The sequence below is a fragment of the Oryza glaberrima genome, chromosome 9, assembly GCF_000147395.1.
Source record: "Oryza glaberrima chromosome 9, OglaRS2, whole genome shotgun sequence".
In the NCBI taxonomy this organism is placed as follows: Eukaryota; Viridiplantae; Streptophyta; class Magnoliopsida; order Poales; family Poaceae; genus Oryza; species Oryza glaberrima.
The window spans coordinates 17,313,150-17,335,697 of NC_068334.1; the positions used below are offsets into that span (position 1 = coordinate 17,313,150).

The 22,548-nt window shown below is 45.0% G+C and overlaps 3 protein-coding genes and 1 non-coding gene across 7 annotated transcripts; 3 read left to right on the plus strand and 1 right to left on the minus strand.

Annotated features, from left to right (window-relative positions):
• Positions 1-226: 226 nt before the first annotated feature.
• LOC127785423 (disease resistance protein RPM1-like) lies at positions 227-6,140 on the minus strand. 4 transcript variants are annotated; one of them, XM_052312867.1, is made up of 6 exons: positions 5,839-6,140; positions 5,631-5,751; positions 4,509-4,555; positions 4,143-4,262; positions 1,164-4,028; positions 227-860 (listed from the first exon to the last, which is right to left on the minus strand). In XM_052312867.1, the coding sequence occupies exons 5-6, from the start codon at positions 3,931-3,933 to the stop codon at positions 769-771; spliced, it is 2,862 nt and encodes a 953-aa protein (XP_052168827.1). In that variant the 5' UTR covers positions 3,934-4,028; positions 4,143-4,262; positions 4,509-4,555; positions 5,631-5,751; positions 5,839-6,140; the 3' UTR covers positions 227-768. The 4 variants fall into 4 exon arrangements, with proteins under 4 accessions (XP_052168827.1, XP_052168826.1, XP_052168828.1 ...); XM_052312866.1 differs by having other exon boundaries at positions 4,499-4,555; XM_052312868.1 differs by having other exon boundaries at positions 1,201-4,028; positions 4,143-5,751.
• Positions 6,141-9,691: 3,551 nt separating this feature from the next.
• On the plus strand, positions 9,692-11,089 carry LOC127785274 (ATP-dependent 6-phosphofructokinase 2-like). Its single transcript, XM_052312709.1, has one exon. It carries the CDS (start codon positions 9,692-9,694, stop codon positions 11,087-11,089), a length of 1,398 nt encoding a protein of 465 aa, XP_052168669.1.
• Positions 11,090-12,318: 1,229 nt separating this feature from the next.
• Positions 12,319-21,061, plus strand: LOC127785445 (subtilisin-like protease SBT5.3). Its single transcript, XM_052312897.1, has 11 exons — positions 12,319-12,470; positions 12,553-12,668; positions 12,760-12,857; positions 12,958-13,122; positions 14,805-14,919; positions 17,942-18,473; positions 18,547-18,644; positions 18,737-18,982; positions 19,327-19,441; positions 19,556-19,769; positions 19,921-21,061. The coding sequence occupies exons 1-11, from the start codon at positions 12,366-12,368 to the stop codon at positions 20,532-20,534; spliced, it is 2,418 nt and encodes an 805-aa protein (XP_052168857.1). The 5' UTR covers positions 12,319-12,365; the 3' UTR covers positions 20,535-21,061.
• TRNAI-AAU (transfer RNA isoleucine (anticodon AAU)) lies at positions 19,079-19,152 on the plus strand. Its single transcript has one exon. It is a non-coding gene; the product is annotated as a tRNA-Ile (tRNA).
• Positions 21,062-22,548: the final 1,487 nt, after the last annotated feature.

The following is a 22,548-nucleotide window of genomic DNA, read 5'->3' on the forward strand; positions in this document are numbered from 1 at the left end:
AGTTAGTAAAATAGTTAATGTTAATACCTAAGTAATTGAAAAAGTTTCATACTCATTTGAATTGGGTATATACTCAATTTCAACAATGGTGCCTGGGCACCATGGAGCACCAAACAAATATATATATATAGTAAATTTGTTTGGTGCTCCATGGTGCCCGGGCACCATTGTTGAAATTGAGTATATATATATATATATATATATATATATATATAGCACCGAAAGAAACTGAGAACATAGTAAATTTGTATTGCTAAAGCACGGGACAGCAACATTGACATTTTTCAGAATATATATTGCTTAGTTATCCTCCTCTAGATCCATATGGAGGTAGTATGATCTTCAGGTTCTAGACTTCTAGTCAGGGTCAGGTAGCAGCTGCAAATCCAGTGAACGCTGGAACATTGTTTCTGAGAGTTCTGACAAAAGGGGACTGAGGGGAGCTGCTTCTGGTCAAGATGCCCATGGAGGAAAATTGTTCCTCATGAAGTTTACCGTGATAAATCCCAATTGACATTATAGTTACCTTCCCAGTGAAATAATGTAGAGAAGTTGCCACTTGCCAGTATTTTGTTGTGGCACCAGAAACAAAAGATGGTGACCAAGTACCTTGCCAAAAGCTCCATTCGCAAAGAAACCGGAGGGAATGTACACTATCGATTCACAATCTCCAATTCAGTGAGCCAAAGATGAACACCGTTTCAGTAACGGGAGTAGATTCTGAAGTTTTTGTCACAGTGAACCAACCAGGATCCTCTGCAAACTGGGTTAGATGAAAACCCAACCTGACCCTCCTAACATGCGCCATTGTGGGTTGGTGCTGGATTCTCCAGGCAGGTTAGCAGGTTCCGCAGACACCCCTGCATTTTATGTAGAACATGTGCATGAAACATTTTTCGAACAAAGGCATTTTATGTAAAAAAGGAGTTATAAATAGAGATGCACATAATCTCAGGATGCGAAGTGGCCTATGGTGAAGTATTTTGATCCTTTCTTATATACAGAAAATTGCGCAAAAACTGTGTCAGAAAGTAGATTGATGGTTGCACTCAATCCATTTGCAGGTACGTAAATTTCACTTGTACAAAGGTGATTGACAACATTGCAGGAAAAAAAGTAAAGTGTGACCATAATCTATTGACTGACAGGTGATTGAAACTTGCCTTGTGTTGACCAGTAGACCTTCGGGATATGATTTACCTTTCCTGTTCGAAGGTTCCTTACGAAATCAGAATGCATCATAGTAAAATATGCCTCTTTGACTGATCTTAGAAATTCAATGCCGGTGGGCACATCCCGAAGTTCCATGAGGCTATCAATGTGGAGATACTGCAGGCTGGACAAAGCTCCCTCCTGTATATATATTTGATTGACTTGCTGCAAATCCCACAGGAGTGCTTTCTTCAAATTTGGGAAGCAATTTGCATGAAAGCTTAGCTGTTGTCCAGTGTACACCCTTGTAAGACGTAACTCTGTTAAATTTGACAACTTAGAGAGCCATGCTACAAGATTCACTGTAAGCTGACACCTCGATAGTTCCAATTGCAGAAGTTCATTTCCATGAGTAGTGAAAAAAGGAGATTCTAAAGTTCCTTTTGACAATTGTCCTAGCAAATCGAGCTTCTCAAGAGGGTTCGGCAACATCAAATCATCCAGCAGGAGCACTTCATCTTCATTCATTGCTCTTATATGTAATCTTGTGAGATGTTGCATCTTTGATAAAGAGTTGCACAGTTGTGCACAGTGGCTACTCCTTACATAAGTAATGCAAAGGCTCCTCAGCTGGGATAGATTTCCTAATTTGGAAACAAAGTCTCTAGTTGCACGAACTTCACATAAAGATTGCAATTCCTTCAAGTTCCACAAGCCCTCAAATGGCTCCAAAGATTCCCAATTATTCAGACTTTTGTATGTAGCATCAACTAATTTCCAAACAAGTAAATGACGCAATTTTTTCAGATTTGAAAACCCTCTCGGAAAATTCAGCAATTGTGTACGTTCAAGACTCAATGTTTGTAAATTGAGAAGCTTTGTAATAGATTTTGGGAATTCTTTCACATTGGTATCATTGAGGCATAAATACCGAAGGTTAAATAGCTCCCCAACTGAATATGGAATGGTCTCGATAGGCAAGCCGGATAATTCTAACACAGCAAGGTACTTGGATTCTGAGAAAATGAAATAAGAAGCTGAAGATAATGCCATGCTAGTGTCAAATGCTAGGAAGGTACGTAGCCTGGATGGATCTACAGTTGATCGAATTTCACTGTTGCATTGGAGCACAGAGACGCGGCGAGAGTCTGATCCCACTTGTACCACCCCATGCGTGTCATCATAAACTGTAGAGAAACTTTCTTTCTTTGATTGGAAAATGGCTAGTTCTCGCAAAATATCATGCATTCGAAGACACTGAATCCTATTAAAACTATTCCTTGCTACGACTTGAATCATGCTTCGTCGGACAAGCTCTGTTAGGTAACCTTCAGCAACATCTTCTAAGCTGCATGTTCCTTTCTGTTCAATAAATCCTTCAGCTATCCACAATCTAATTAATCTCTTTCTCTGGATAATGTAGTCTTCTGGGAACATAGCACAGTATAAAAAGCAATTCTTCAAATAGTTTGGCAAGTGTTTGTAGCTTAGATTTAGAATTTTCTCCACCCGGTTTAAGTTTTCATTATTGTGCACCTCTGAAATAAGTTGGTTGTAGAAAAGCCTCCATTCTTTTTTATTCCTTGGTTTGAGGGACAGTAAACTCCCTATTGTAACAAGAGCTAAAGGCAAACCACCACATTTGTTCACTATGTCCATACCACACTGATGTAGTTCTGGAGGGCACATATGATTTTCAGTTTTGGGGAATGCCTTCCTGCAGAATAGAAGCCATGCATCATGGTTATTTAGAGGCTCTAAACGGATCTTACAACCATCCTCAGCTATTGAAGCTACTTCCTCAATTCTTGTTGTAATTATTACTCTGCTTCCTAGGCCATTATCAACAAGAACCTCCCGAATCTTTAAAAGATCTGCAGCCAACCAGACATCATCTAGTATGATCAAGTACCGCTTCTGACGCAAAATTTTTGCCAGTTCCAGTCTTAGTTCTCTATTGTTCATATTTTCAGCATCAACCCCTCGGTTGTCTTCTCCACAAAGTTCTTTTAGCATGTTTTGCCAAATATCATGCATTTTAGATGATTGAGAGATACATAGCCATGCATGGCAATTAAAATTGGATACTATTGCTTCATTTTTGTAGATATCATTGACAAGAGTGCTTTTCCCAAGGCCACCCATACCCCAGACAGCAATGATCCGAAGAGAACAATCTTCCAAACGCAATGATTCAATCAAGGTTTGCCTATTTTTATCAATCCCTACAAGCTCATTGTCATTGATTGAATAATCATATCCAGGCAAATACAACTGTTGCTCGCTATTATAATTTGTTGGAGGAACATAAATCCCACTCGATAATGGTCGGGTCCAACGATCTAGTCTTTTGGAAAGCTCCGCAAGCTCTGTGTTTATCATATCTGCTTTAGTGGCGATTTCATCAAGTGAAAATAAAGGTTTAGGTTTCTTGATAATTTTCTTCACACAAGCCCATGATTTCTTGTGTTTGTTTTTGCCAACAACATACATAAATTCATCCACAACATCTTCCATATCATGTGCCAACCTCCGAACTTGCCTTATCCAAGTTTCTACAACTTCACCTTTGTACCCATTCATGCCAAGTTCTTTAAGAAATGCATTGATAATTTCAAGTTCCTTTTTTATTTGTCTCATGTTAACTGGAAGTGCTGTTACTAGCTCAACTTTCTTTAACTCGGTCTTTTTTGCAAAGAGGGGTATAGCTAACTTTAGTGTATCTCCTGCCACAGCTATTCCTATCTTTTTTATGACAAAAAGAACGGCAATTTCAGCCATTTCTATTAGTGCAGTTACTTCAATATTTCAGTGAAATGCAGTTGCAATGATGAACAATCAGTCCTAAGTACCAATTCCACCCTTGTACATCATATCTACAGGGAAAAAACTTATTCATCAAACAGGAAATTCTAACTGCCGAACAAGTTGCAATGGTTAAAGCAGCAATTATAGAAGTGCAATCTGCTAAAAAGATTGTTGCTGAATACCTTCAGTATTGCTGAAAATTGTTGAAATTATTTTTTTCTTGAAGTACACCCGCTTGATGGAGAAAAAGGAGAGATGAATAATAACACAGGAGGACACGTGTGTGTATAGCCGTGCTGTTCCTGTATATGTCACAACAATTTGGCAGGGGAGGGAAATGGAAGAATTTGTCAGTTAAAGATATAAGTACTGGGAAACAATTAGATTGTTTTCAAACTGAGAAAATAATGCAAAAAAATATATTGTGCTTGAGTAACACATTCATTTTCCATGTTAGCTATATCACGCTTACAGTGTAAATTAGTAAAAAGCACTACTCTGAAACCGTAAAAGGAAGAAAAGGAGAAGAGAGCATTACAACTTTATACATTTGATCAAATTTTCTTCATCATCATGCTGATGTGAATAATCTTCCCTGTTGAGCAAGAAGGCAGCATCATCAAAATTGCCGAGTGACAGAATGGCAAAGCTGAAGGAATACAGAAGTAAAGAAGCAGCAGTGACCTTTTATTTTGAAACTCAAAGGCCAGAGACATTTTTTTAGTAATATAGATATACACATCAACAAGAAATCTAAGAAGGGTCCAGTTGACTTTGTTGACTCCTAGAAAGAGCTATCCAAATGCCTTATTACTCAAGTAAAGCTATAAATAATTATCTGATGACAATGTTGACATCCTAATACATGTATGCTCAACACATAGGGTAAATAATTATAAACTCAAATGTTTTGGATGGAAATTTCACTCATTGTAGCTCAAAGTATGTTCATGGGAATTTCACTCCACTACACAGTCAGTGTTGTGGTGTCACAGTCAGGTTGGGCTGTAGCTAGTAGGCCCAATCAGTAAGAGAGGATGTTAGGTAAAATGTGTGGCATCTCTACTATACTTATCGAACTGGAAATACACAAATAACCCATTCGTGGGTCCAGTATTTTTTTCCGTTTGCTTCCTGTCAGAGCTCCACGGTTGTCTTTCATTAGCAAATTTAATAATTAAGATGTACCAAAAGTATGCAGAATTGCCTAACAGCTAGTTGATGGTTTCTTCAGAACAAATTGCAGCTGTCTGAACCTTTGAATTAAGAAGTTGAAAATAACTTTGGTAGATTTACGCAGTTGATGATATTATCATCTAGACTTCTCTCATGATGCAATGCCATAAAAGCAAATCACAGCAGGCTGAACCATAAATCAGTTGAGAAACCAAACCCTGTATTGGTATAAGTAAGCATACAACTGAAAATTTCAATTTTAACCAAAAATGAGAGTAATAAAGCAATGAAGTATATCCTGAATGAGTCTAAATTTTTTTTTTGTAGGTAATTATGTTTTGGTGCTTTCCTTTCTAAATCGACATAGAGGTAGCATGATTCTCAGCTCTAGTTTGTTCAGACTCTGTTATACGCAATGTTACGCGGTAGGAACATTTCGCTCTACCACAGATTTCTTTTAGGATGATTGTTATTGCTTTTGCTGGATCTTCTACCTTCCATCCTCCATCTTCATCGGGGCATTTAACTTTTTGCCAAAGTCAGTACCCCTAATTGTCCAAATATCTCTCCATCTTCTACTGAAATGAACTCTGCTTCCCCATGAATCCTATCATGCTGGAACATCAATCAATCAATTACTAGCAAGCAAAGCATAACAGCAAACAATGAGGAATCGATTGGAGGCTCGAAGTCGAAATGTACCTCCGCGGAACGGGGCGGCGTAATGGCGAAGGCCGCGGGTGGAGGAGGGAGGGGCTTCCGGCGAGGGCACTCGCGCCGCCGATGGCGCCTGCGCCTGTACAGTCCACCCTGCCTCGCGCATGCCGCGCACGGCCGTGTCAGCGAGCAGAGCGCGCCGGCGGCGTGAAGGTGGCCGGCCGGTGGCGGCGGCGGCGGTTGTCGCCTGCTGCTGCAGCCTCGGCGAAAGCCTGGGTGGTCGCCGGTCATCCTCCGGCTAGCCGCGGAAGGGGTCGAGGTGGGAACACGGCCGCAGAGGGAGACGGCGACGGCGACGGCGAGCTAGCAAATGTGCAGAGAAGCCCCTGCGAAATTACACAAACTTCTAAAGGTCCTTACTAGGGGCCGTTTGAGTTCACGCCATTAGCACAAGACTAAGGCCCTGTTTGTTTCAGCTTATGATTATTATAATCTAGATTATTAAGCCAGATTATAATAAGCTAGATTATAATAAGTTGACATATAATAAGCTATGAGTTGTTTGTTTGTCTGGATTATTGGAGGTATGGATTATTGGGTTTGAAAGGCTAAAGTCTATAATGCCCTTAGCTATCTGTTCGGTTGATGGCATAGGTGGGTAATTTTTCTCAAGTATGTAGGGGTAGTGGGTCTTTAGCTACTCAATAATCTGAAAAAAACTCCTCTAGAGCAGTTTATTAGATTATAATAATCTGGCTTATAGATTATAATAAATCTTCTATAATAATCTACTTGTTTGTTTCAGCTTACTACTAATAAGCTAGATTATAATAATCCTAAGCTGAATCAAACAGGGCCTAAATGAATTTTAATTATTCCAAACTTAATAGGGTTGTGTCATATAGGTCCCTAAACTCTCAAAATACATATCTAGATCCCAGAACTTGTTAAAGTGTATCATCTAGGTCCCAAATCGACACATCCCCTCTAGGATCTACGTGGCGCTGATGTGGCATGCCACATGGACGTTACGTGTCCTTTTCATTTTTTTCTTCTTTTCTTTTTCTTTTTCTTTTTCTTTTTTGTTTTCTTCTCATTCTACTTTTTTTCCTTTCTTCTGCTCGGGTCACAGAGAAAGAAGAAGAAAGGGAAAAAAAGAGAAGAAAAAAGAAAAAGAAAAAATTTTAAATGGATCCCATTTGTCAATCAAAATGATGCCATGTCATGTCCGTGTGGCAATGCCACATCAACGCCACGTAGAATACTGAAGAGGTTGTGGCGATTTAGGACCTAGATGACACACTATGACAAGTTTTGGGACTTAGATATGCATTTTGAGAGTTTAGGGACCTAAATGACATACCCCTATAAGTTTAAGGACCGCCCGTACACTTTACTCATAGATTTGTCTGATAGCAGTTTTTATATAAAAATTTTATCGTACGAAACGCACCGTTTAGTAGTGTGAAAAACGTGCTAATAAACACCCAGGTAAAATCTGCATCTTAATCAGAAAAGAATGTTGAGTGGTATGACAAACAAAAATCAGTTTTGAAATAGTAGATTACAGCAAGTTTATTTCAAATTTTTATTATTGTTTTTAAAATAAAATTCCAAATATATACAGCAAAATGATCATGATTTTTTCTATAATATAGTTGTGTTTATTGGTGCTACATGAGGTGAAGTGTAAGTAAAGAGTAGCACAATTTTAACGAGATGAAAAGGTAAGTGAAGGTTTCTAACAATGTGTCATGTATCTATAAACTTACAGTGAGATAGAGTAAGAACTTTCAATGAAGCTTCTAGCCAATTCCTCAGTTCCAAATGCTACCATGGATGAAAATAAAAACCCGCATAGTAGTGGTTTTTCATCTCTTGGGTTTCCTTGGAAATTCCACCATAATGTGCATGCTCTAAGGATGGAGTAGAGATGAGATGAGCCAATGGTTAATAAGAAAAAAACACTGTGAGTTGAATCAACTGTATTTTCCAACCAATTGATCTTGCGTAATTAAATTTTTGAAGAGGTAAATAGCTGCACTTGCTTGTCAATTGTGTATTTATGTGCAATTGACATAAATATTTGACATTTTGGGCAAGATTTAATTAAAACTTTGATATTTGCTATTTATCGAATGCTTAATTAAAAAGGCATATATTCCTTGGAAACAACTCTCTCGTAATATCATGGAATTATTAGATTTTTTTAAAAAAAAATGTCCTAATATAAAAATGAAAGATCAAAATTTCACAGGTTTGACTATTTTTTTTAAATATTTATAATCGGAGGTCACCTAAAGCACACCAACAAGATCAAAGGTCCAGAAGACCAACACAGAAAATACTGAGTGGACAAGGTATATCTGTCCATTGTCTTAAAGTAAAGACTGAGTGCATTATTCATCAACATTAACCTGATAATTACTCCGATCAGTGTTGCCAATTATAAAGTCATCCGCATACACACATGCTAGGTCAAATAGACCACAATTGACCAGCTAGACAGCTAGTTAAGAGTATCCACTGACAAAACAAGTGTTAACATCAAATTGGTGATACTACTACAAAGACACTCAACACAAAGAGAAAACTTGACCACAGATGGAGTAAAAGAGGAGATATGATGATCTGATAATTAATTACACACGCTCTGTATAATCTTACAAAAATATCTCGATCCGCGTTGAACAGACATACAGATTTCTTTCACCAATCAATATGTGATCGATCTGTTGTTATTTAACTTCTTAATTAAGTAGGTCTGCAATTGCCTATCAATTTGGTGCTAATTTCTGTATCAGACATGCACTACCACAAGAAGCACTCGAAAGGGCAGTTAGTCAGAGTGAGAAGACTAACTGAAGTTTACTGATTGCATTGTGCAGTGTCAACGATCGATCGGCTAAATTTATTAAACAATGCCAAATAAATGTTTACACACTTGAAGTAAGTAAGTAGAGTAGCAGTTGCGAGTTGCTCAGCAACTTGTAGCATTGACCAGTAACCTCAATGAAAGATGCATGGTATCAGAGACCACAAGACCAGCTTAATTAGAGGCTTGGAGCTAGTAAACACTAACAATGTAACATAAAAACACGTGTTAGCATCAGCCTAACACCTGCCCATTTCGTCCCTTTTTTTTTTTTTGTTATTGTGTTGCGTTTCCTCCTAGTAAACAGTGTATTCTACTTAGTAATTTACTTGGCTTGAATTTTTTTTCTGTTCTTTTGAGTCAAATGACTTGGTGTGTGACCGTGTGAATCAACAGGACCAAGCAGGGTTCGTCTTTCCAATTGAATGGTAGATACCGACCCTATCAGTATGACATTTTCTGCCAAATTTCAACAAAATTTATTATTCCAAAGTTGGGCTCTCGAAAACCATTTTAAATTTCACTCACAGTATACTTCTGTCCTACATTGAAACATCGAAATTTCGTCGTTTTTAATCCGCTTTCATCGAAAACATAAATCTGTGGGACCAAGAGAGTCGGCTAGTAACTGACGACCAGACGAATTGCGATTGCGAGCAGCCTTCCGGCCCACACAATAGTCCACACCGGCCATAAACGCGAGCCCACTAAAAGACTCGGTCCATTACTATACTAGCCCAAGCAAAAGACTCGGCCCATGGATAGCCCAAGTAACCAACGCGTATGCTTGGAAGGCCCATCAAAATCGGCCCAGCAGGCGAGCGTGACGTGGACCGGTCGTTTCGCGCGCGAAACGTGGCGCCTCACATGCTCGCGGTCGCCGCCGCGCGCCACGTCGCGCCTTCACCAACACGTAGCTCGGGACACGGCGGCGCGCGCCGCCGCTGCACGCGTCCACAAAAACCCCACCTCGCCGGCGGCCGCACATGACCACCACCACCGCAGCAACGCTCGTCGACGGCCATGGACGACGACGGCGAGACGCCGATGCCGTCGCTCGAGCTCCACAAGCTCCCCACCCTCGCCGGCGCCGCCATCCCGAACCCGATCGCGCGCCACCCGCTGTACCACCCGTCGCCGAGCTTCTTCATCTCCCCCACCGACGTCGTCCTCCGCGACATCCTCTTCGACGCCTCGCCGGCGTCGGCCGCCGGTGAGCGGCGGCGGCGGCATGTCGCGGCGTACCACCGCGCGGGCCCTCGCCGCGAGGTCGCGTTCGACCCGGCGACGGTGCGCGCGGCCATCTTCACCTGCGGCGGGCTCTGCCCCGGGACGAACACCGTCGTGCGGGAGCTCGTCGTCGGGCTGTCCGAGCTCTACGGCGTGCGCGGCGGCGTGTTCGGCGTGCGGAACGGGTACCGCGGCTTCTACTCCGACGAGGTCGTCCCGCTCGACCCGGCGGCGGTGGAGCACTGGCACAAGGCCGGCGGGGCGGCGCTCGGCACGTCGCGCGGCGGGTTCGACCTCGCCAGGATCGTGGACGCCATCGAGCGGCACGGGTTCAACCAGGTGTACGCCGTCGGCGGCGACGGCACGATGCGCGGCGCGGCGAGGATCCACCGCGAGGTCCGGCGGCGGGGGCGGCTCGCCGTGGCGGTGGCGGGGATCCCGAAGACGGTGGACAACGACGTCGGCGTCGTCGACTGGTCGTTCGGGTTCCACACGGCGGTGGAGGCGGCGCAGCAGGCGATCGCCGCCGGGCACGTGGAGGCCGAGAGCGCGGCGAACGGCGTCGGCCTCGTCAAGCTCATGGGCCGGAGCGCCGGGCACATCGCGCTCCACGCCACGCTCAGCAGCCGCGACGTCGACTGCTGCCTCATCCCGGAGGAGGACTTCTACCTCCGCGGCGCCGGCGGCCTCTTCGACTTCCTCTACCGCCGCATCAAGGACAACGGCCACGCCGTCGTCGTCGTCGCCGAGGGCGCCGGCCAGCGTCTCATCCCAAGAACCACCACCACCTCGGCCTCCGGCGCTGGCGCCGGCGCCGACGAGTCGGGGAACGAGACGTTCCTGGACGTGGGGGCGTGGCTGAAGGCGGAGATGAGGGCGTGGTGGGAGGAGGAGCACGCCGGCGAGGTGTTCACGGTGAAGTACATCGACCCGACGTACATGATCCGCGCCGTGCCGGCGAACGCCGGCGACAACCTGTACTGCACGCTGCTGGCGCACGCGGCGATCCACGGCGCCATGGCCGGGTACACCGGCTTCGTCTCCGGCACGATCAACGGCAACTACGCCTACATCCCCATGGACGAGGTAGCCGAGGCGAAGAACCCCGTGGACACCAAGGACCACAAGTGGGCTTGGGTCAGGTCCATCACCAATCAGCCCGACTTTATCCGGGCCGGTCCGACGAGCTAGCCCAACAGCCCACCGTATCTACTTAATCTTTTTGGTTTGGGTTGAACCAGTCAATAATTAGCACTCAATATGTATACTATCTTATATATTATTCCTTCCGATAAAAAAAATCCAATCTATGGTTAAAATGGGATATAATTTAGTACAACGAATTTAAATGGGAGTCTGTCCAGATTCATTGTACTACCCCTATTTTAAAATATAACAAGTTTTAGCTATGAATCTAGACATAGTTGTCCAGATTCATAGCTTAAAATGCTTACTTTGGATTTTATGGTAGTACGGAGGGAGTAATTTTATGCTTACTTTGAAGGCTACCTAATTTGGCTTTGCAAGAAGAACAATGCTTTCAAGTTTGAAAGAATGAAAGATGATTGGTGTTTAGGCCATAAATGATAAATCAATGCGTAAGAACAAACCCAGTTGAAACATGTAGAGCGAATTCTGAAAGTTCTGTTTTAGTGATGATTCTAGGGGGAAATCATGAAGATACAATTTGTGGATCATATATGTATAAGAGAAGAAAACCCTGAACCCAAAGATAGTCTGCATTGTTAAAAAAAAAAATTGAACATGACTACATAACTGAAAGTTTCAGTTGCAGATCAGCAAATCTGTCACCACATGGTGCATGACGCCATTGACAGAAACTAAAATGCGAACCTTTAGTCTGAACTTGGAACAAAACAATTCTCTCTACACTCCACTGAAAAAGAAAACTCTGGAGAAATGTAATCTCAAAGAGATAGTCACAGGTAGTAGAAGTGATTATGCAGAAACAAATCCACACTTCCTCCTTGAAACAAAAAGAAAAACCTAGTATTTCCAATGGGTCTGCAATGTGCATGCAGATCAACACGTTTTATCATTGACTAAAACACCATCATATCTCCAGTTGAAAGCGGCCACACTCCCAAAAAGAAAATCCCCATTCTTCAGTCCAAAACTGAAAACGTTTTTCACCATATGCCTGGGCCAAGGGTGGGGAAATAACTGAAAGGCACGCTTCTTTTCCCCCACAGAGAAAAAAAAGTGTCTTTTGGGAAACAGAAAGCCTCCACTACTTTCTGTTAGGCCAGGAGACAGTCAGACACACACACACCCATCTCTACACCTATAAAATACCAACAGTGCCCAAGCACATTCAGAAATTCACCTTCTCTGAACTCTGAAGAATCCATCACCCATTCCATCCACTCCAAATCCCCCCCCCCCCCCCCCCTCTAGCATTTGACCACTAATCCATAGAACAATCTGAGTAGACTCTGTGTGTAACATGTGTTCCTCTCTGAAGAATCATCCCCCTGCTCCTCTTCTTGCTCTGGCTCTACTGATCGGTAGCCTTGTGCTCCTGCAGAGACCAGCCTATGCTGAGAAGAAGGCAAGTGGTTTCTTGATCGTTTCTGTTGCTGGATTGGGTTTTTCTCTTTGTATTTGGTGGTGAAAACTTGCTTTCTTTGCAGTCGTTTGTTGTCTACCTCGGCGGCCACTCGCATGGAAGGGGAGGAGCCGCCTTGGCCTCCAGCCAAGAACGCGCCAAGAACTCCCACCACGAGTTCTTGGGCTCTTTCCTGGGAAGGTAAAGGACCACCTATCCTGCTGTTTAATCTGAATATGAAATCTGCTGCAAATGCAAGTGAATCTTACGATTTGGTTGTGTTTGAATGCAGCAAGGAGAAGGCGAGAGATGCGATCTTCTACTCCTACACCAAGTACATCAATGGCTTCGCTGCTACTCTGGAGGAGGAGGAAGCAATGGAGATATCAAGTACTAGTCTAATAGTCTTGTAATTCTTTCTCTTTATTTCTTGTGTGATTTTTGTACGATTTTTTCTTGGTTTGGTGATTCGTCTGGTTCTCTATCGCAGAGCATCCAAGTGTCATCTCGGTTTTCCCAAACAGAGGGCATAGGTTGCACACCACCCGTTCATGGGAGTTTCTTGGGATGGAGAAGGATGGCCGGATTAGGGCCAACTCCATCTGGGCCAAGGCGAGATTTGGAGAAGGCGTCATCATTGGCAATCTAGACACTGGTAATCTCACTTCTGCATAATCTTTCCAGTTACAATTTTCAGATTTTACCATCCCTTTTGTTCAGAGAAGTTGGAAAAAAAACAACTATCCAATCCACCTGAACCTGCTCATAGGTCACAATAACATTCAGATTTCAGACATAGTGATCGCTCTAATTTGCTTAAGCATGTGTATCACATACGATATTTCAGAGTGGTGTGTTGATAGGACCAAAACACAAGTCCAAATTATGCTTCTCTAAAAAGAGAAGAGAGTCCAAATCCTGCTGCCTCGCAGCTGGAGAAGGCAGCAGCTGATGATGATTCTGTTGGCTTGTGAGGCCAGTGCAGAGTTCGAGTGAGCTCGCTGCAATTGGTTAGGATGTATCTGTCGAGACGCGAGCGTTGGTTTGCAGCCAGCCTCGATCGAATGAATCAAACCCTGAGCATTTTGCAGCAGCTGAGGATTAATTGTCCCTTGCGCTTCGCGTCGTCGGTTTTTATGGCTGTTGGGACTTGGAACTATATGCGATCCAAATTCCAAACATCCAAGCTCATTTTTAGTAGGGCTGTGTTTAGGTGGTGTTTGGATCCAGGGGCTTAACTTTAGTCCATGTATTTAGACACTAATTTAGAGTATTAAATATAAACTACTTACAAAACTAATTCAATAAATAAAAGCTAATTCGCGACACAAATTTTTTAAGCCTAATTAATCTATAATTAGAGAATGTTTATTGTAGCATCACATAGGCTAATCATGGATTAATTAGGCTCAATAGATTCATCTCGCGAATTAGTCCAAGATTATGGATGGGTTTTATTAATAGTCTACGTTTAATATTTATAATTAGTGTCTAAACATCCGATGTGATAGGGAATTAGAAGTTTTAGTCCCATCCAAACAGGGCCTAGATCCAAAGTTTGGATCTAAACTTCAGTCCTTTTCCATCACATCAATCTGTCATACACACATAACTTTTCAGTCACATCATCTCTAATTTTAACAAAAAATCTAAATTTTGCGTTGAACTAAACACAGCCTAGGCCTGTTTGGATCGTAGCAGGATTCAGCCAGAAATGGTTGCAGTAGCACGTACATAGAGCATAGAAACCTCACAATGTTATTTGACCAATGCTAGCACAACTGCAGCATTACAGCTTGATACACCGTCCTAGACAAGTACGGAGTACAGAAGTAAACCAAAAAATAAAAAAGCACAGTAGCACTATCTCGTTGTACGTTTGCTCAATGACCTGAATGTAATTTTTTTCCCCCACTGGTTGTTACATTAGCAATGGAAGCTAAACCTTTTTCTTTTTAGCAAGATTACCCCGTTTCTCGTCTTACTACAGAAACAATAAGATTAGTAGCAGCAGGAGTAGTAGCACTAGCACTCTACTAGCAGGCTAGCAGCACAGTTCATGAGCTGTGTGAGCAGTGGCGTTCGTTCAAAGCATCAAAGGAGAGGCAGCTTTCCTACGCCTGCAGGCTGCGGCTGCTGCAATGCAGCCTGACGCCTGTGGCCGCCGTACGTGTGCACCGGCGGCGACAGGGAATCCCCGAATGTAGAGTCAAATCCCTCATCGGCGCCATTGCCATTGCCTCTTGGTTGGTTTACAGTATTCGCAGGGCCATGCTCTCGCGTGCCTGTGAGCATGTGAAATTAACAAGGATTTGTTGCTCGCGCGCGTGCTTGCAGGGGTGTGGCCGGAGGCCGGCAGCTTCAGCGACGACGGGATGGGACCCGCGCCGGCACGGTGGCGGGGAATCTGCCAGGACCAGGCCTCTGACGACGCCCAGGTTCCTTGCAACAGGTCTTTCTCAGCCTCGTCTTTTTAGCTTATGCTTATACTCCCATCGTAAATATAGTTATAGATTTCTATATCTAACGTTTAACCATTCGTCTTATTTAAAAAATAAAAAATAATAAGTCACACATAAAGTATTATTCACGTTTTATTATCTAATAACAATAAAAATATTAATAAAAAAATAAATAAGACGGAGGGTCAAACGTTAGATATAGAAACCCACGACTGCACTTGAAATTGGACGGATGGAGTACTTATCAGTCAAAAATTTGAATTTTCAACTTTAAATTTGAAGTTTATTCGAGGTTTTTTTTCATCGTAGTTTATTTTATCCTTTGCTTTTAGATCGCTAAGAACACGTATATAAAATTTTTATTCATACTTTTTTTCATTTGCAAATATATCATTTCGCTTTTTACAAATGTGTCTCTCCCTCTCTCCTTTTTACCGTCTCGTCGTTCGCTCTATACAAAATCAGTTGCTGCTAAAATTTAAATTTTCAGTTTAATTTCAGTATTTTTTTGAATGTAGTTTTTTTAATGTTGATTTTTAAGTCAATAATAAAGTTTTATTTGTAAGTACTAAATTATGTCTTCTCTCTCGGTCTCGGACGCTGTGCTGTGTCCTTAACCTGCGTGCCTTCTTCGTCTGATCGGCTCACGAGGGGGAGGTTTATCCTGCGTGATGGGGGAGGGTTTGTCGTTGCTGATCGTGTTGTTTATACTGCGTGCCTTGTTTACTGCTTTTGTTTAATCCCTAAGCAATAGGCGTGCATCTTGACTCTCCTGTGTTTCTTGTGTCGCATTGAAGAGTGTAAACTAGAGTTTTCACAACTACTGCACTTTTGTTTAGAACAACGAGGGATGGCTACAAATGCCTACGGAGCAGTCAGAGCTGGACTTTGGTTCCAGAGGCGTGTCTGGTCTTGCTAACTTGGATTTGTTCTTCAGAGAGATGGGCTTTGTCTGGACTTGATTAGTTTAACTTGGTGCTTAGTGCTATCTGGATAACTCTCCTTGGAAGCTATGCATATATAATGCCAAGCTTACATGACTGAGAGCTCTTTTTTTTTTCTTTTTTTAACTAAGTAGTAGTGTAAAACAACTAATCGAGCCAAAAACTAGTTCTAATTGAGAAAAGAAAAGGAGAACTCTAGCAATTGTTTCTATTTGTTCTGAATTTTGTAGCATATGTGACTCTGAAAATCCTTTAATCCTTCCCTTTCATTTGATAAAAAAAAAAGTTTTATAGCGTTAGCAATGTGTGTTGTAATAAGACATAATTTTTTAGCAGAATAATCAAAACTGCATTTAAAAAAGTATGTATAACTTTTTTTTCAAAAAAAGACAAAAGATTGGGAAAAAAAGTAAGTAGAATTAGGTTCAAGATAAAGAAAGTTACTAGGGCAAATATCACAAATGTATGATGTCAGCACTTTAGCGTTTCCTATTAAAATGTGATAAATGAACTGCTCTGCCTTGCAAGGTTGAGATAATTAGAGATTAGAAGAAAAAAGAAAGAGCTTTCTATCATGGGAGAAAAAGAAGAAATAGTGGTAGGTCGACTATTATAAATCATGAAATCTTATGGAGTAAAAACATTCAGAGACTAGCTCATTTATATAGATGTAAAACAAAATGTAAAATGGATAAAAAGAACAGAATGTGAAATCTCTGTAGAGTGTAGTAGACTTTTGTCCCCCTTGCCTTTTAGCTCTGGATCTCTCATTCTCTCTCTCACTCTCCCTCCCTACCGGCCAATCCATCCAGTCCACGCAGTGAATCATGTGATGAGAGATCAGATGACCAGAGCTCATCCTCACCTCACCGGCCGGTCAGTCACTGGAGCATTTCTTTCTCTCTTTCTTTCTTTCTTTCTTTATTAATTTCTTTCGCTGTTGCTGTTCTTGGCGCCACACAGATTGCTGCCATGATTCCGCAGAGATTAGAGCCCAAAATCCGCCCCCACCCTGGAAAGATTTCCCCTCTCTTTGTCGTCCCCTTTCCCATGATTACATATAATCCCCACACGATGAACCCTACCTCCCTCTCCCCTCGGAGATCGTGCTCTCTGAATTTTACTGTGGCATCACACTATGTGCCAAATTAACCTGCTTGTCCCATGTAGTAGGAGTATGTGTATCCCAGTGTGCACTGTGCAGTGAGCTGTTTGTTTGCTTGCTTGCTTGCAGCTTGTGGATTCATTCACATTCAGATATCGACAAGCAGCAAGCGGCTAGAACAGCACAGTGCAGTGTGTGTGTGTGTGTGTGTGTGTGTGTTTTATCTGAAGAAAAGGTCAAAAAATGTGCGAGTTTTGGATGGATGGATGGATGGGTCTCCATGAAGCCATGGGCCATGGCTGTCTTGCTCAAGGCAGCAGCATGGTGCAATGCAGTGCAGCACAGTGGTACAGTCAAAACCTGAAGAAATGCATTCAGGGAGAGATGAGATGGGATGAGAGATCAGACAGACTGGTTGTCGTCGACCTGTGCATGGACCATTGCTCCCTCCCTTATCCCAAATCTCTGTTTGCTTTCGTCAGGATTCTCTTGGTGCTTTGACCACACCATTAGCTTAAGTGCTTGGCAAGTACTCCATTCATTCTCCAAATAGTTGACACCGTTGACTGCGGTCATCTCACGTTAACCATAAATTAAATAATTAGAAGAGGCACTAATATTCTGGAGCCCATCACTTTGTGGAGCTAGCCAGGAGACTCCTGGGTGTTTCTCATAATACAAAACATTTTCAAGTATTTATAACTTTTGTGAAAAAAAGAAGACAAGCGGTCAAAGTTTAAACTTAATAGTATCACGGTCAATTATTCAGTAACAGAGTGTAGAAATTTACAAGTGTTAATAGTATCACGGTCAATTATTCAGTAACAGAGTGTTGAAAGTTAGTACAACTTTGGTGATGAACTGTTCCTTCTGATCGAGATGCAGAATGGAGAGTTCAGTGTTTCACAGTTCAGAAGTTGATCAGTTGATGAGGTGAATGAAATTTGTACGGATTTGATGCAGGAAGCTGATCGGTGCGAGGTACTTCAACAAGGGGTACCTGTCGACGGTCGGGCAGGCGGCGAACCCGGCGAGCACCAGGGACACCGACGGCCACGGCACGCACACGCTGTCGACGGCGGCGGGCCGGTTCGTCCCCGGCGCCAACCTGTTCGGGTACGGCAACGGCACGGCGAAGGGCGGCGCCCCTGGGGCGCACGTCGCGGCGTACAAGGTGTGCTGGCGCCCCGTGAACGGCAGCGAGTGCTTCGACGCCGACATCATCGCGGCGTTCGACGCGGCCATCCACGACGGCGTGGACGTGCTCTCCGTGTCGCTCGGCGGCGCCCCCGCGGGGTACCTCCGCGACGGCGTCGCCATCGGGTCGTTCCACGCGGTCAGGCGCGGCGTCACCGTGGTGTGCTCCGCCGGGAACTCCGGCCCCGGCGCCGGCACCGTGTCGAACACCGCGCCGTGGCTCGTCACCGTCGGCGCCAGCACCATGGACCGCGAGTTCCCGGCCTACCTCGTCCTCGGCAACAACAAGAAGATCAAAGTAAATCGAATCATCTGTCATCCTACCAATCTTTTTTCAGTCCTGATTACATCAGAATCTCACCGTGTCGCAGGGGCAGAGTCTCTCGCCGGTGCGGCTCGCCGGCGGCAAGAACTACCCGCTGATCAGCTCCGAGCAAGCCAGGGCGGCGAACGCGACGGCGTCACAGGCGTAAAGACGAGCACGAACCAATCCTCGAGCTGAAGCTGCCATGGATGATGCCATCTCATCATCTAAATGCTGTGTGTTCGATGTGTGTGCAGGAGGCTGTGCATGGAGGGGTCGCTGGAGAGGGGGAAGGTGGAGGGGAGGATCGTGGTGTGCATGCGCGGGAAGAACGCGCGGGTGGAGAAGGGCGAGGCAGTGCGGCGCGCCGGCGGGGCCGGGCTCGTGCTGGCGAACGACGAGGCCACCGGGAACGAGATGATCGCCGACGCGCACGTGCTCCCGGCCACGCACGTCACCTACTCCGACGGCGTTGCGCTGCTCGCCTACCTCAACTCCACCAGGTGTGTGCTCCTATTTGAATTTTTTATTTTGAATTATAGTCCTATTTGAATTTAAGTCTTGGTATTTTTGGAAATAGTTTGACGCAGCTACCAACTGGCCTATTAGCTCAGCTGGTTAGAGCGTCGTGCTAATAACGCGAAGGTCGCAGGTTCGAGACCTGCATGGGCCAATTCTAATTTTTTTTATATTTTTTTCAATATTTTTGGGTACATAATAATTTTTTCTTACATTCTTTTGTTATTATCTAAAAAAATTCTTTTGTACATTAATTTTTTAGAATATCTTAATGTTTTGCCAATCTTTATTAGCACAGTATTTTATAGTTTCCGTCCCAATAACGCAGATCGCCGTCGGGCTTCATCACCGTGCCGGACACCGCGCTGGACACGAAGCCGGCGCCTTTCATGGCGGCCTTCTCCTCCCAGGGCCCCAACACCGTCACCCCTCAGATCCTCAAGGTCCAAACCTTTCTCCCAAATTAATTTCGCAACACACTGTCACTCACTCACTCTCACTGTGTCCATCGTGTCGAGATCGCCGGCGAGCTTGACCTGTGTGTGTGTTTGGTGTAGCCGGACATCACCGCGCCGGGGGTGAGCATCCTGGCGGCGTTCACCGGCCAGGCCGGACCGACGGGGCTCACCTTCGACAGCCGCCGCGTCCTCTTCAACGCCGAGTCCGGCACATCCATGTCGTGCCCCCACGTCGCCGGCGTCGCCGGCCTCCTCAAGGCCCTCCACCCCGACTGGAGCCCCGCCGCCATCAAGTCCGCCATCATGACCACCGGTAAGCGCCCGTTGCAGAGGCCAGAGACGTAAACCATTTTCATTATGGCCGAAGACAAACCATTTCTATTATCTATTTCTGCATTGCAGAGGCCGAAGATGTAAACCATTTCTTCCGTGGAGTAATTTATAAGGTGTTTGTTTGGTTGCAGCGAGGGTGAAGGACAACATGAGGAGGCCGATGAGCAACTCGTCGTTCCTCCGGGCGACGCCGTTCAGCTACGGCGCGGGGCACGTCCAGCCGGGGCGCGCCGCCGACCCGGGCCTCGTCTACGACATGAACGACACGGATTACCTCGGCTTCCTCTGCGCGCTGGGCTACAACTCGTCGGTGATCGCCACGTTCATGGCCTCCGGCTCCGGCGCCCAGCCGCCGTACGCCTGCCCGCCGGCGCGGCGGCCGGAGGACCTCAACTACCCGTCGTTCGCGCTGCCGCACCTGTCGCCGTCCGGCGCCGCGCGCACCGTGACGAGGAGGGTAAGGAACGTCGGCGCCGCGCCGGCGGCGTACGTGGCGAGCGTCGCCGAGCCCCGCGGCGTGTCGGTGGCCGTGCGGCCGAGCCGGCTGGAGTTCACGGCGGCCGGGGAGGAGCTGGAGTTCGCCGTCACGTTCCGGGCCAAGAAAGGGTCGTTCCTGGCCGGGGAGTACGTGTTCGGGCGGCTGGTCTGGTCGGACGCCGCCGCCGGCGGGAGGCACCGCGTCAGGAGCCCGTTGGTGGTGAGGGTCGTGGACAAGAAGGGGAAGAATGGCTTGCCCATCTCTTGATGAGTTCTTGCCATGATTTTTGTAAAATCTTTTTAGATAAGTTCTTAGTTTGCGTGTGTTTTTTTTTTTTGGGTGGGATGGTTTAGCCTGACCAAAGAAGGTTTGGCTAGATTGGTGAACAGACTTACAAATGATAAACTGAAACTTACAAATCGCCCTTCTATCACCCACATACATGTGGATTAAAACTTTTTTTAGAATATTTTGCTGATAGAGTTAGAATAGCAATTCATGTCATCGAAAACGGTGACATTAAATTGGTTATTCATAGTATCGATGACATTTTTTCGCGAAGTCTAGGTGGCATTTACTTCTAATCGGGGTGTAGGATTTATCAGCGGTCTTAAGTGTGTGGGGTTGTTTGGTTTGTACCTTAACATTGGTGGTGCGTAACATATAGTTAAGGGTGGACAAAAAGCTCATGGCTCGGATAAGCTCATAGCGAGCTTGGTTCGGATTGACTCGAACTTGTAGCCTTAATGAGTTGAGCCACACTAGGCTTTCAACTCACGAACTACTCATTTAACCCGTTAGCACAAGAGATCATCATATCTTCGTGTACTTGGTTCTTCTTAACTAATATTTAGTCACTTAATTATATCCAATCTATTTGTATTCAATGACTTGTTTAGTAGTTAGTGTCTATTGTTATGTTTATATATGATAAAATAGTAAATTTAAAATTATTAGAGTTTAATAAGCTCACTAGCCGAGCTAGATTTTTAATTCGTTAAGGTTAATGAGCCGAGCTGAGCTTTAAGATAACGAGTTTAGACGAGTCGAGCTGACTTGTTATCCTCTCGATTCATGGCTAGTTAAGTCTTTTGTGCTGCGTAATCTGCAATTAATTACCTCATGGAGGGTTTGCAGAATTGCAGACGGAGGAGTAGAAAAGATCGCCACTTCTTCCGTGCTTTTTTGGCCGGTTAATTCCACAAACACTTGTGGGGGGCATTCATGGCAACGTCGCCGTTGCAAAGCCAAACGGACGTGCAAGGCAACCAAACCCCAACTTTTCGGTGGATTTCCCACCAATCCATCGGTTGTACTCCAACTGCTGCTTGACCATTCGATCGCAGAATCGCAGCAGCAGCAGCAGCAGCAGCTGTAGTAGGCTAGTAGCATCTGTAGACATCAGTGCACAGCACTTCACCCAAATGGATTCGCGTAAACGTCACTGAATCCCAATCCGGTGGGGAAAGCGCCTGTTGACTAACTCGTGATGGCGTAGTTAGGAGTATTATCTGGTTGGTTAATTGGTTTGGTTCGTGTGTCAAGCCGAACCCACCCACATGCTCCGGTTGCCGTCGCCGGAAGCGGGAGGCAGATGAACGGACAGGCGAGCGACCAACTCCGGCGAGGCCTGGCCGGTCATGTGCGCCGCCTCGCGATTCAGCAACGACGAGATTATGATACAAGATTATTTGCGAGTAATCAATCAAGATGCCCCGGTTTGTCCCGGAGCGCAGGCAGGCACGCCAACCAATCACACATGGCGGTTTTTTTCCCCAAAGAAAAAAACGGACAGGAATGGGAGGAACAAGAGACCAACCATTAATCAATCAATCCATGGATTGCAACCAAAATGCAGGTGGAAATAAAATAAAATCAAATCCGGCGAATTCTTCTTTACAAACGATTAGTACTACTACTACTCCCGGTCTCCCCTACTATCCCCCATGGATAGATCTCGGGAGGGAGAGAAGAGAATAGGAGGAGGGGCTAGCTAGCTAGTACGGCGGCGGCGGCGGCGCGAAGAATTGGTGGGCGCGGAGGGAGCCGGCGGCGGTGGAGGAGGCGTCGTGGATGCTGCTGGTGAGCTTGTGGAAGCCGCGGGTGTAGACGCCGAAGCCGAAGACGATGCCGACGGCGACCAGCACCAGCACGATGAGCGTGCAGATGCAGCACGCCTTGCTCGGGCAGCAGCACATCTCGCCGGCGGCGGAGCACGAGAAAGGCGATGCGCTTTTGCGTGTTTTTTTTTTCTCTTTTTGGTGCGGGAGCTTTTGCCGTG